General features: G+C 36.7%; 1 protein-coding gene across 1 annotated transcript; it reads left to right on the top strand.

Annotated features, from left to right (window-relative positions):
- The first annotated feature begins 11067 nt into the window (after window positions 1-11067).
- On the top strand, window positions 11068-12463 carry LOC143634090 (thioredoxin H-type 1-like). Its single transcript, XM_077102260.1, has 3 exons — window positions 11068-11273; window positions 11456-11578; window positions 12170-12463. Exons 1-3 carry the CDS (start codon window positions 11187-11189, stop codon window positions 12314-12316), a joined length of 357 nt encoding a protein of 118 aa, XP_076958375.1. The 5' UTR covers window positions 11068-11186; the 3' UTR covers window positions 12317-12463.
- Window positions 12464-13794: the final 1331 nt, after the last annotated feature.

The following is a 13794-nucleotide window of genomic DNA, read 5'->3' as shown; positions in this document are numbered from 1 at the left end:
TCTCCCTATGAAAAACTAGCAGGTTCTAAACGGAACGTGAGTTATTTTCGTGTTTTCAGTTGTATTTGTTATTCGTTTATACCGAATTACCTTCTTCATAAGATGGACAAGAAGGCTTTTCAATTTGTGTTTGTAGGGTATGATTCACAAAGGAAAGGTTAGCGTTGTTGTGGCAAGATTTATGTTTCAAGAATTGTAATCTTTGATGAGCAGTCTTCGTGGTGGTCGCCTGAAAAGAAAGTGATGTCAGATAGTGATCAACTCAAGGAAGATCTCAAAAACTCCAAGATAGTTTTGACTTCACTGATGATGATTAAATACAAGATGAAGAGAAGGATTTGAGTCAAAATTGTTAAGTTCAAACTAATGCAGAAGGTGAAGTGAATGAGCAATCAGAACCGACTATAAAGCGATCACAATGGGTACGTAAACCTAATGCTAAATTTGCTAATGTAGCCATTGTTGAGGATGTTTGGGCAGAACCAAGTTCGTTTGAAGGAGCTCGGGTAAAAAAAGAATGGTGGCAAGCAATGGAGGAAGAGATAGATCCTCTAAACTAAAATGAAACATGGGAATTAGTTCCAAAGCCCGGTGTTGTTAAACCGATGAGTTGTAAATGGGTTCATAAATTGAAACAGAAACCAGATGGGTTTGTGGAGCGATTCAAAGCAAGACTTGTAGCTCGTGGTTTTTCACAGGAATATGGTGTTGTGTGTAGAAATTTCAAGGATCCTTACAAGCAGAATCCTCACAGTGCATCAGGATCACAGACAGAAGACAGTATCATTAATAATCGTCATTATCCTTTCACCTTTGGATTGGTCTTGCAGGCAACGACTGGTAATTAATGCTCAGCTAAAGACTTGGTCAAACATTGAAGATTAGAGACGTTGGAGGCTGTTATAACATCATTAAGACAAATATATACAATCAGTAACGGTCCCAAGATCCTCCCGAGGTTTTTTGATGGAGATCCTCTAAGGATCAACGGTTTTTCCTTGCTAAATCGTTGTGTCGCTCGTACCATTCACTTATTATTTTGATTACATACTCAAACATCCTACCTTACATTCAAAGTTTGGTTACTAGATTATCCTTGTGTATTTTTTGACCAAAACATATGGTGTTAACTTTGAAGATACGTTAAGCCCCGCGACCAAGCTAACAATTGTTCGAGCATTATTAGCTGTTGTGGTAAGTAAACGGTGGCGTTGACACAAATGGATGTCAATAACGCATTCCTTTACGACGAGCTCGATCATGTAATTTTAATGAACCGACCTAGCGGTTTTGAAAGCAAAGAACATCTGACCCGACCCGAATCGAATCACTGACACGAACCGAATCGCCAACCGGAAATTTTTAAGTCCGTGATTTCAGTCACCCCTGTGACTAAGCCCAGGCTTCGCACTATAACATGATACTATTGTGTACAACTCTTAATTTCTTTTGGAAGACACTACAATTGTGTACAACTTTGCACTAAGTTAATTAGTCAAGAGACAACTTAAATACACATTGAAGTTGTTATATATTTAGATCAGATAATTATTATATACTATATATTAAAGAAAAACTAACTGCTACAGTGGAGTTTTAAGTTGCGAATCTTTGGTCTAGGGATGAGTTCGGTACTGTACCGGTACGAAAATACCAACCCCGAAAATCGCCGAATCTTGGTACTGATACCGGTACCGAAATATTCGGTTTGATACCGGTACGGTATCTACCGGTATTGAAGGTAAAAATTCGGGAAATGCCGGTACCGTACCGATCTCGAAACTCAAAACTTTGGTACCGATTCGATACCGACGGTACCAAATCGATACGAATTGCAGTACCGGTATCAAATAACAAATGCTAGTCCCTATTTCCCTTCATATTTGAATAAAATACATTTTGGTTGTTTTCAAAGCATAGCTCGGCTCCAACTCTGAACACCACGCCAAAACCTGGATGAAGGTTCACAATGAAATTCCGGTCAGACGACATCACCTCCGTGGCCGTCGAAGAAGGACCATGAGGTAGAAGATGAACTCACGTGGTTCTGATTCATGTTCAGACAACCAACAATCTCCAAGTAAGTGCTTCATGCATTGACACCCCTAATTTTCTTATTAAAGTAATCGGTGTGCGTAGAAATAATAGGGTTTTAAGACGAAACCGGAATTAAGCTTTCCACGGAAGAGGTCAAAGATGTCACACCTTGCCGCCAACGTTACCCTTGGATAAGAATAAGCGACGGGATCTGTTGTCTCGGTAATCAATTATGACGAGTAGCTGTAAGCCTTTATTAATATTATTTTGTTGTTCTTTGAGTAAAAATTGATTCCGAGCTTAGATATTACTGACTTCTGTTTGAACTAGCGAATATTAGTAAAACTGAGATATGCTTTATGATAAAGCCTAAAAGTGTGTTAATCTTTGGTTAAATGTTCTTCAAACAGATGATGTGAAGCCCCCTTAAATCTTAATGATAGACTTCTAATCTAGGTTTTTTTTTGTATGAACATTTTTATATATCATTTAATAGTGTTCATGGATAGGATCAATCTGCACTTGAAACGATCCGAGACTGAACGTAGCTTCGACGATGATACTTGATATAGGCGGCTGATCCGTGCAATAAATCAGATAGCTCAATATCTTCATTGCAGAAGGAATACCTGTAAAAGCTGAAGAAATTGTAAGATCCCACTTGTAAATTGCCAGATTATAATCATTGACCAATCCAACCATAGATTTGTAATTAGATCTATGGAGTGTTTGTGGAGAATACCTTTCAAGTGGAAGTGAGTACCAGCCCTGGCTTTCGGCTTTCATATAATGAAATCAAAATCCTTTTTCTTTGTATATGTGCATTACGAAAGTGTTATTAAATTTTGTGGTGTTAGAATTTTATGAAGGGTTGAAGTAAGAGTCACTGTAATCAAATTATATGTTCTAGAAATCAAATTATTGGGACTCCGTGTTGCGTCATGCCTCATTACAAGGCAAGTTTGTTAACACCTTTGTGAAATCAAATTTATAGCATTAGCAACTTAAAATTTACTATATGGTTTTGAAAATAAACATCATGTGGTTTATTCTTGGTTTGTAGAGCTCCTTTGGGAGAAGATGCTGAAGGGAAAACAAAATATGTTGTCCGACTGTAAGTTTCATGTGAAAACGAGCATACTTATTACTTTATGTAATTATACGGAACTTTATGACATGCGTAAGTTGAGGTACACCCTGATTTTAGATGTAGATTTAGGATACTTTGATTTTATAATCAGCATTTACCATGAAGGGAAAACAAGCCAAGAGTTTGATAAACTAAAGCGGGTTGATGCGCATGAAGTATAAGGGTAAGCTGTTTAATCATGCTAATATAGATCCCTCGAATTCAAAATAAATTATGCATAACTAAAACTGGTTGACTAGAGTACAAAGCAGCGCAACGCGCCATGGGGACACCTAGCTATATATTAAAGCAAAGGGGCGGTGGTGCTGTAGCACATTAGCATTCTACTGTACCAGGGACGTGTTGGTAATTTCACAGCAGTTGGCAAGATTGTAATTTCAAAGGTTTTTTTTTTTTTTTTGCTTTCTACGTGCTTCAGAGAATAACGTGTGCGTGGGCACCGATAATCTATAGAAGTAAAAAGAGGTGAGAAATAAAAGAATCATCAGATGAATTAAGATGGGAGTTCATCTCTTCCGGCGATTCAGCCTTTTGATTTGGTTTTGCAATTTCATCGATTAGAGTTCATGTCCTCCGACGATTGATGTGCTAATTTTTGTGGGCCTTCTGCACACGCCATTTGCGCAACCAGCCATGGGTTTCGACACATGTAAAGACTTAAAAGAGGAAGCCAAATTAGGGTTCAAAATTGTCTAATTTAAAATCAGATTTCTCGGTTTTGTTTATCGTTCGGTTATATGCACATGATGTTATATAGTTGCTGTAGCAGAGATTTTGGATAGCGATGATTGGTTGTTGCAAAAGGTCACTGTAATTTAGGTACTTAGCAAGTATATTATTCTTAATTAATTGATGTCTTTAATGTATTTAGTATTGGCTATGAGTGGCTTTAAGATAATGCTAATTTGGTAATTTGCTTCTTACCTTGGTTACGCTAATTTGGTAATTTGCTTCTTACCTTGGTTACGTAACTCTATCGTTTTAAGTAAAGAATCATCATTAGTTTACCCAAATGCACAAAGATTCTTGCTGGTATTAAATTATAGTTATATATATGTCCGTTATCTTCTTTTAAATGAAAAGGAGGAAACTAAAAGATTTAAAATATATTGATGTAGATTTGCGGGGGTGAAATTTGGGGGGATATGGTTCATTTTTTCCAACTTAATGGGCCATACTGCAGGATTCATTTCCTTGATTGCATTGCAGAGTGTTACTGCAGGTTGTAATTAGTGTATGGTAACAACTTAGCTAGCAAATTGTATACTGTTGTTGATACATAGACCGAAGACGCAAAAGTACTTTTGTTGTGCCATTGTTCTTTAAGAATTGGTGGAGTTTTGGATCTACCTTTGCGAGTTCCCTGCGCAACACGCATGGGAAACACCTAGCTATAACTTATACGCATAGTACAAAGGAAGATTTTAATCATGATTCAATACTTTCAAATGATTAAAGTATACCAGTTTAACAATAGTTGGTAAGTAATTTTTGTTATATTAAATTAAACTATAATTAATTGAAGTATAAATAGGGGCACTCGCCACCTGTACCCAGCGAAGATATAATCGCTCGTTGACACATGGCAAATCAAAGGAACCTGTGATAAGCATCCGTCAACGGGCGGTCGGGTGGCGGTGTACAGCCTACCCCCCCCTATCCTCAGCTATTATAATCTGATTAACCATGTTTCGGTGGGTACCTGCATATCTGACGGTGATGTACCTCCTCGTAAAAGTCTACCCGGAAAGGGAACCTGAGTTCCCCCTACCGCCCTTAAAGTTACGTTTTAGAAATAGTTTTTTAGGCGGCGGAATAACATAATGTTAGACAAAATGAAAAGGAAAAAAAAAGGATGTTAATTGTTATAAAAACTAGGAAGATTCCCGGCGCGTTGCGCCGGGTTGATGTATTGACAGTCGTACTCGTAAAACTTATCAAATCGTGCAATGTGTCTATGAGTCGAGGTGAATTCGATCGTTGTCGGGTTACGAAACCAGTAATAACCCCCCGCCCCACCCAAAAAAAAATTAAAAATTTAACTTTGTTAACGCAAAAAACCAACAAATTAACATAACAAAACAAAACATGCGTTGCGGTTATGAACCGTTAACACTTTGGTTGGTATCTAGTTACAAAGCCCAAAAATAAAGCAAAACATAAATACGTCCACATCAAAATACAACAATTTAACATATTTTAAATATATTAAAAATGTGGCGAACAAAAAAACACGAGCGTTGTAGTTGCGAACTGATACAAATTCGTTGATTCTGGAATCGAGGGACAAAAAAAGTGATAAAAAAACATGCACGTTGTGTTTGCGAACTAACGCAAATTCAGTCAGAATTGAAGTTGTCGGCACTAAATCGTACGCAGAGAACCATGTGTTGTGGTGGTGAACCGACACGAGTTCGGATGGTATCAGGTTATGACACCGAAATTAAAGCAATAAGTTAATTCATCAACACTCAAAATACATCAAATTAGCATATTTACATAAAAAAGACCGTGGCGAAAACCAAAAACATATGCACGTTGTGGTCGTGACCTGACACGAATTAGTCTAGAATTGTTGGACAAAAAAAAACTCGTGGGTAAAAAAACCTTAGGCTGCGATCGCGAGCTGACGCGAATTTGGCAGGAACGATTTGACGGTATCAACGGTAAAAAAATCCCGTATTTTACGCATAAAAAAGATTGTGGCGAAAACCAAAAACATATACGCGTTATGGCCGTGACCTGACGCGAATTCGTCTAGAATTGATGGACAAAAAAAAACTCGTGGGTAAAAAACCTTAGGTTGCGATCGCTAGCTAACGCGAATTTGGCAGGAACAATTTGACAGTATCAACGGTAAAAAATGTAACACCCCGACCAAAGGCGGATTATACATCGGGGCGCCACATATTGTTTCATTACTCGTGACACTATTGGGTGTCAATATTTAATAAATACATTCATTCGCGCACGCGCAAAGCAAACACATAATATAAATCAACATAAATCAATATATTATAAATCAAAATATTCGAACAGCAATAACTTGTCTTGATACATTTTAATCTAGGTCCAAAAGTAAAAACGTCCTATGTGTCCACAAGCTCCAAAACGGCTACTGCAAACCTGAACATGTGTTAAAATAAACGTCAAACACTTGCGTGTTGGTGAGAAATCAAGTTTAATACAATACATAGATAACAATAAATCTGCGCGCAACACGTGTATGTCTGGTGTTTAACAAGGGTGCAATCAGATTGTGATCAAGCCTAGATAGATCATAGCTCATAGTTCATAGTTCAATCCGTGCTCCCAATTGAGCACAAAAACGAGAAAACATCTGTGCAAGTGTAAACAAAGAAAACCGTAAACGATAGGTCTCCCGTGTTCATCTAATGGATCCATGAAAACTGCGGAATAGGCCGAACAAAGCGGTTAATGATACACACATACAAATAAACAGCCAAGTAAACGTCCTCAACACATGGGATACTGCGCGACTAAAGCTCATAAACAAGTTTAAGACTCTAAGTTTGTATGAACACATGAACATCCCAAAACATTAAAAGCAAAAAGGGATTAGGTACGAGATTACTCACTTGATAAACGATGCGGTGTAAGATAAAGCAAGAACCAACTTTAAACAAGCACAAGTTAACCTATAAATAAGATTATTGTTTTAATGATTTGTTTTAAGTCTTGATTATAAGTTAGCATAATTAATAAGTAAACTATTATATATAATATATTACCGGAAAACAGGGCAGAGGAGAGGAGAAAACGGAGGCAAGAGAGGAGGGAGGCGGCTGAAGAACAACGGCAGAGAGCAAAAAGGGAGGAAGAGATAATAAGTGTAGTGTGTGAAGTGTTAAGAAAATAGTACTATATATAGGCAAACCCTAGGGGACACAAACCCTAGAAAAGATCTCCAAAAGTAAAAGAAAAGATATCAACAGTAAAAAGTTCTGAAAAGTAAAGATATCAAAAGATATGGTAGCAGGGAAAAAGAGAAAGGCTGACAGGATTCAGAAAAAGGCATGGGAGAGGACAGATAAAGTTGCTGGTCAAGCATGGCAAAAGCAGATACTCAAAAGATTATGTCAGTCACTTTATCTGCCAACCAATGGGGTTGGTGCGCATGCTGCGCTGAAAGTAACTTTTCAGACATAAAGCAGATTAGGTCAACAGCTCAAAAGATAAGACAACACAAAAGCAAATGGCTAGATTAAACAGAAGAAAACTCAAAGGGTTTAGCGCGAGAAGGCTGACACAGAAGGTCAAGAGAGCGCGAGCGCGAAGGCAGACAGAACCAACCTTAACGCGTCGCGGAAAGAACTACATTTCTAAGCGCGCCGTGGGAAGAATCACATTTCTTAGCGCGCTGCGAGAAGAGTTCGTCTCGCGTATCGCTGTAACAGGTGGTCTTCACGCAGGATTCCTTGTAAGGGAGTCTGGCGCGTGGAGCTGCGCAGACAACCTTAGGCGGGAAGGAACAAAGGACAAGCAAAGAGTTAGAAGAAAAAGAGGGAAACAAGGCGTAAGGGCGGGACGGCGACAAGAGGGAAAAGAAGGCGGAAAGAGAGAAGGAAGAGGGACGGGACGGCGGAAAGAAAGAGAGAGAAAGAGGCGGGAAGGAAAATATATTATTATTATTATTATTAAAAGTAAAATATAAGTATAAATAAATATTAAATCATAAAAGAAAGAGATCGGGTCAGAGAAACGGGTACCTGGGTCGGGTCGGATCGGGGCAGATGTCACAAAAAAAATCCCGTATTTTACGACATAAAAAAGACCGTGGTGAAAATCAAAAACATATGCGCGTTGTGGCCGTGACCTGACGCGAATTCCTCTAGAATTGATGGACAAAAAAAACTCGTGGGTAAAAAACCTTAAGTTGCGATCGCGAGCTGACGCGAAATTGGCAGGAACAATTTGACAGTATCAACGGTAAAAAATCCCGTATTTTACGGCAGCGAATCGACACGAATTTAAAATCAAAAAACAAATAAAAAGGCCGACAAACCACGTGAGACAACGTTTACATAAAAAAGATCGTGGCGAAAACCAAAAACATATGCACGTTGTGGCCGTGACCTGACGCGAATTCGTCTAGAATTGATGGACAAAAAAAACTTGTTGGGTAAAAAAACCTTAGGCTGCAATCGCGAGCTAACGCGAATTTGGTAGGAATAATTTGACTGTATCAACGGTAAAAAAATCTCGTATTTTTGGGGCATAAAAAAGACTGTGGCGAAAACTAAAAACATATGCGCGTTGTGGCCGTGACCTGACGCTAATTCGTCTAGAATTGATGGACAAAAAAAACTCATGGGTAAAAAACCTTAGGTTGCGATCGCTAGCTGACGCGAATTTGGCAGGAACAATTTGACAGTATCAACGGTAAAAAAATCCCGTATTTTACGACATAAAAAAGACCGTGGCGAAAACCAAAAACATATGCGCGTTGTGACCGTGACCTGACGCGAATTCCTCTAGAATTGATGGACAAAAAAAAAACTCGTGGATAAAAAAACCTTAGGTTGCGATCGCGAGCTGATGCGAATTTGGCAGGAACAGTTTGACAGTATCAACTAGAGATGGTCAAAAAAACCGGTCCAGGAACCGGTTTGCCGGTTTAAACCAGAAACCGGTTTTTACGAAAACCGGTTTTTTAAAAACCGGTTTGACCGGTTTACAAACCGCCGGTTCGTATTTCGGTTACACGTTTTAGAGCCAAAACCGGTTAACGAACCGGTTATTAAAAAAACCGGTTTTCGTAATTAAAAAAACCAAATTTTATCTGTCTCGACTAGTTTGAACTTGTACGTCTTTATGGATTTGTTCTTGATTCTCTAGAACCAAACGTGTAACCTTAGTCGGTTGGATGCTAAAATGTGTTCACACGTATCAAAGTCAAAACCATATACGATTTTAACTTTTATTCATAATTTTCGTTCAACATAGAAAATTTAACTAGATATAAAATCAAATACTGTTTCCGTCACCTAGGGTTTTGACGAAATTATCGGTCAATTTTCTTTTCACGTGCAGTGGCGGATCCAGAAAAATTTATAACAGAGGTCAGGAATAATCCCGGTTCTCACTGATTTTATTTTATAAAAACCCGACATTTGATTTTATTTTATATAAAGTCTGTTTATTATTATAATTTACTTTTTTTAAAAGAAATCCCAAACTTTAAGGGTTTGTATTGTAAATATGTTAAAGTTGTTAAATCAATAAAATATATCAAATAACAAATGACGGTTTGAATTAGGGTTATGCCTTCGCGCCTACGCACAGGTCTCCAAACTCCAGCGGCATTCCAAACGTCCGTCAAAAGGTGAAACGGCAATAGCTGCAGCCTGCAGCCATTGTCCACAGCCGCCAGCGCCCAGCCCCCAGCCGAAGTACCACCTCTTCTCGCCACCAACACCGACCAGAATACCAGAGCCCGACCTTCGTAACCGGTAATACTTAATTTGGGTTGAAATTAGAGTTAAATTGGGTTAAAATATGGTCGATTTTGTATGAACTCAGAGTCGAATTGGGTTACAATTACGAAATTAGGTTCGAATCAACTAACCTGCGCCACTAATAGTACTGTTGCTTTTTTGAGCTTAGAACTCGATTTGTATGAACTCAGAGCCTGCTTGTATGAACTCAGAATTACTTAATTATATTGTAATTTAACCGAATCGTGCTGTTGCTTTTTTATTAGGTAATAGGTATATCATGACTCGACCCGAACCACTGAGTCGAAAATTTTTATATTATTTGACTTTGACCCGACTCAAACCGAACCGCTAACCCAAAAATTTTTGGATCCATAACCACACCCCCCTTCCCCCCACGATAATTTTTCTCAAGCTTCGTCACTGCCTGCGACCCATGGGGATGAAAACAATAATTTACTCTAAACTAAATATAATAAAAAAAATTAATACGATATATTAATCAACATAAAGTTTGATCCAAATAACTTAAAATATGATACATTCCTTGATATTTTCTCTTCTTATAATTGTGGGGTGAACTTATGAGTGATTTGCTCCTTCGTAAATCATTACCTAATTAGGTTAGGGATATTTCTATGTTTACATTGTTTTTCACATTTATCAATCCCCTAATTAGGTAGATTAATAAGGACTTCCAATAACTTTTCATATCAATTGTCGATTAGGGTATCAAATCTCAGTTTTTTAGACGATAAACCATTGATGAATACTTAATTTGTCAATTTTGCATATCTCTATACCACTTAATTTTCCAAACAACGCTCGTCTGAACAAAAAACAATTTAGCATTGAGAACAACGTTGGTTCGACTAAATCGTCCATTTCATCAAGATCGGTGTTGGCCCCAAGTCCAAATAAAGGGTTAGTTATAACCACACTGAAAAGTCATTGTGAAAATTATCACTCCTGTCTCCTTCCTTCAATGACGCAACCGCATTGCCCATCATTCCAATCATATTTTCCTTCGACTATACGCTCAACACAAAGGTTACCACTAACCATAATCATTTTAAGATTAGTTCGGTTACAAACATATATCGTCAGCTATATCAAATAAAAGCTTTGTTAACTTTAAAATATTGACTAATCAAGATCAAAATTAAACATTATGACCAGCTTAAACTAACAAAAACCATCTTTTCCTAACTTGATTAGTAACAAAAATAACACCAACATAAAGGTGACTCCAACAATTTAAAACCCAAAAAAGATTAGAAAAAGAAAACACAAGCACCCGAATATTAAATAAAAAGATATTCTAGAATAGACGTTTACAAATTACGCGTTTCACATTTAAATGGCATTTCCGTAATAATCTACAAATTAAAGGGCATTTACGTAAACATATTCACCGATGAATGAGCGTGGCCCTATAAATTGAGGGCCTGTGTGCTTCACCATCTTCATACACAACACAAATCACATTTGTGAGCTTGAAATTGAAATTAGGGTTTTTTTGGAAGATCAATTTGGGGAAAATGGCCGATGAAGGAATTGTGTTTGGAGTCCACAACCCTGATCAGTGGAAAGAGCAGCTTGAGAAGCACAAGAGTACTCAGAAATTGGTATAACTACATCCCTAAAATTATATTATTATTATTTATTTGGATTTATTTTCGTATAATTGATTTATCCTATCGATTGAATTATGACATACCCTTTTCGGGTTTTTGTCAAATTTGCTATTTGATGGACCAATTAGGGTTTTTTATGTTATGTGATTGATTTTGAATGCATTGATTGACAGGTGGTGGTGGATTTCACGGCGTCGTGGTGCGGTCCGTGCCGTGTGATTGCACCGATCCTTGCTGATTTCGCCAAGAAGATGCCGCATGTTGCCTTTCTCAAAGTGGACATTGATGAAGTGGAGGTAAATGTCTGAAATTCATTGATGTTTATGTCGTTTACGGGTGTAAATGAGCCGAGTCGAGCCAGAGTTGTCTAGGCTCGAGTTTGGCTCGTTTTGAACTCTATGGTTAAAACCCAAGCTCGGCTCGTTAATAGCTTTTTTGCTTGAGTTCCACACAGACACGGCTCATTTATTATTTATTAATATTATTATTTTAGTTATATTTATACTTATTTTTTTATATGTTTTAATTATATCTTTTAGATATAACATAACATATACTATTATTTACTTGTTTTTCATAGTTTTATATATAATAATTATTCTTATAAATTATATATTTGAAACATTAAATATTTAAAACATATTAAATAACAACTATATAAATAATAACCTCAGGAGCCGACTTGAGCTTGACAAGTGAAGCTCGCGCTTTTTAGGCTTGAGCTTGATTAAGCTTAGCTTGATTATTTGGGTTTAACGAGCCAATCATGAGTAACTAACGGCCTAGCTGTTTGCACCCTTAAAATCTTAATGGTGGTAATGTTTTAAATTTGGATCTTTTGAACTTGGGAATGATGAACCGATTGGTGTTTGTTTGTTTGTCTACAGAGTGTTGCTCAGGAGTATTCGATTGAAGCAATGCCGACTTTCTTGTTCTTCAAGAATGGTGAAGTGATTGACAAGGTTGTGGGTGCTAAGAAAGATGATCTCCATGCCTGCATCGTCAAGCATTCCGCAGCTGCTGCAACTGCTTAGATATGTTTATGATGATGTTTCAGCAACTTGTTTGAATTTTTGTTTTGTAATGGATGATGATGATGAACTTTAGGTCTTTGTAACCTGTTTGGTGATTGTGATTTGGTCTATGCATAAATTAAAGTTGCTGAAGTTTGTGGTTTACAATTTTTTTTTTCTTTTTTTGTGTTTATCATAATTGGATAGAATTTGTTTATTATTTATTTAATATTAATATTATAAGGAATATTTAGTAGACCATTAAATGGAAGAATATTAGCATCCTGACCCTTTAAGACCAAAGAGATATTGTTGAGTTTCAAAATGAGAAGAAAAAAGGTCACAATACTTGAAAGGAAATAACCAAAAAAAGGTTATAATTTATGCTTAATTTTGATGTGTATAGATGATTGTCATTATAGAGCCAGAATCACGGGCGACTATTATTGATGGCTTGTCCGGTAGAAGATACTTTTTGTTTCAATCCTGGTGCAATTAATCTTCTCTTAATGAGTTAAATAGAAATTGTGATTGCATAAAACCCGATATAGGTGTAAGAGCTCGAAGCCTGTGAACAATTTGTTGCTCGACTCAATCAAATCCATGGGAGAATAAAATATCGTAATTGTATAATCACGTAACTATAGAAACATAAAAATCTCTTATTTTTACATTGTTACCCACAATCATGTGAACATCTTATCTTACATCTTACAATCTTACATCTTATCTTACAATACTAATAAAAGAAAATGTTGAAGCTTAGGTGTCAAGCCTACATCTCATCTAATTTCTAATATCTCATCTCATTCATTCTAACTATTCATGGGTCAAAACCATTTTGTCAAATGGGTTATAACATAGTGTGGATTATATCCATTATTGAATCCATTGTCATTTTCAAACCTAAGGTTTGACAAACTACACAACTTTATTACCTTTTTTTAAATTTCTTGCAAATCAATACCTGGTGTTTTCAAAATCATGCTATTTTAGTATTTTTCGTTAACCCTGTTTGTTTTTTCCATTATGTCTACATTAAATTAATTCATAGGTATTTTGAGAATCACGGCCTTATTTATCTTTATCATTTGACAAACCCCGTGTAATACACGGGTTAAAAACTAGTATCTTAGATGTTACGATGTGATGATAATATTGTAATTAGATATATGTATATTACGTGTGATAAATTATAAGATATTTCGATATGATGGTGATATCATGCCGTAATTAGATACGTGTTTATTTCATGTGAATATAACGTGATGTAACATATTGATAAGATGGAAATCAAATACATTTATTATTAGATAAAAAGTTACATTTATTATTGAATGATTAGTTGCAAGGCTATGTGTAGTAGAGTGCTACAAAATGGGGGTGATTTTCGACACGTGGCGTCACGTCAGTAGATGGACGATTTTTATTTTAGTGGTGTTGTAGCCCAAACACACACACACACACACACACACACACACACATATATCACACATAAT

Source organism: Bidens hawaiensis, unplaced genomic scaffold (assembly GCF_021521415.1).
Source record: "Bidens hawaiensis isolate Kalapana, Puna unplaced genomic scaffold, B.hawaiensis_p1.1 tig00006990_1, whole genome shotgun sequence".
Taxonomy (NCBI): Eukaryota; Viridiplantae; Streptophyta; class Magnoliopsida; order Asterales; family Asteraceae; genus Bidens; species Bidens hawaiensis.
This window is presented reverse-complemented; position numbering and strand designations above follow the sequence as displayed.

What these genes read in the sequence shown, in the direction of transcription:
- LOC143634090 (XM_077102260.1), top strand. Translation starts at nt 11,187, where the DNA reads ATGGCCGATGAAGGAATTGTGTTTGGAGTCCACAACCCTGATCAGTGG. An exon ending in ACAAGAGTACTCAGAAATTG is followed by an intron (nt 11,274 to 11,455) that starts GTATAACTACAT and finishes ATTGATTGACAG; the next exon opens with GTGGTGGTGGATTTCACGGC. An exon ending in TGGACATTGATGAAGTGGAG is followed by an intron (nt 11,579 to 12,169) that starts GTAAATGTCTGA and finishes GTTTGTCTACAG; the next exon opens with AGTGTTGCTCAGGAGTATTC.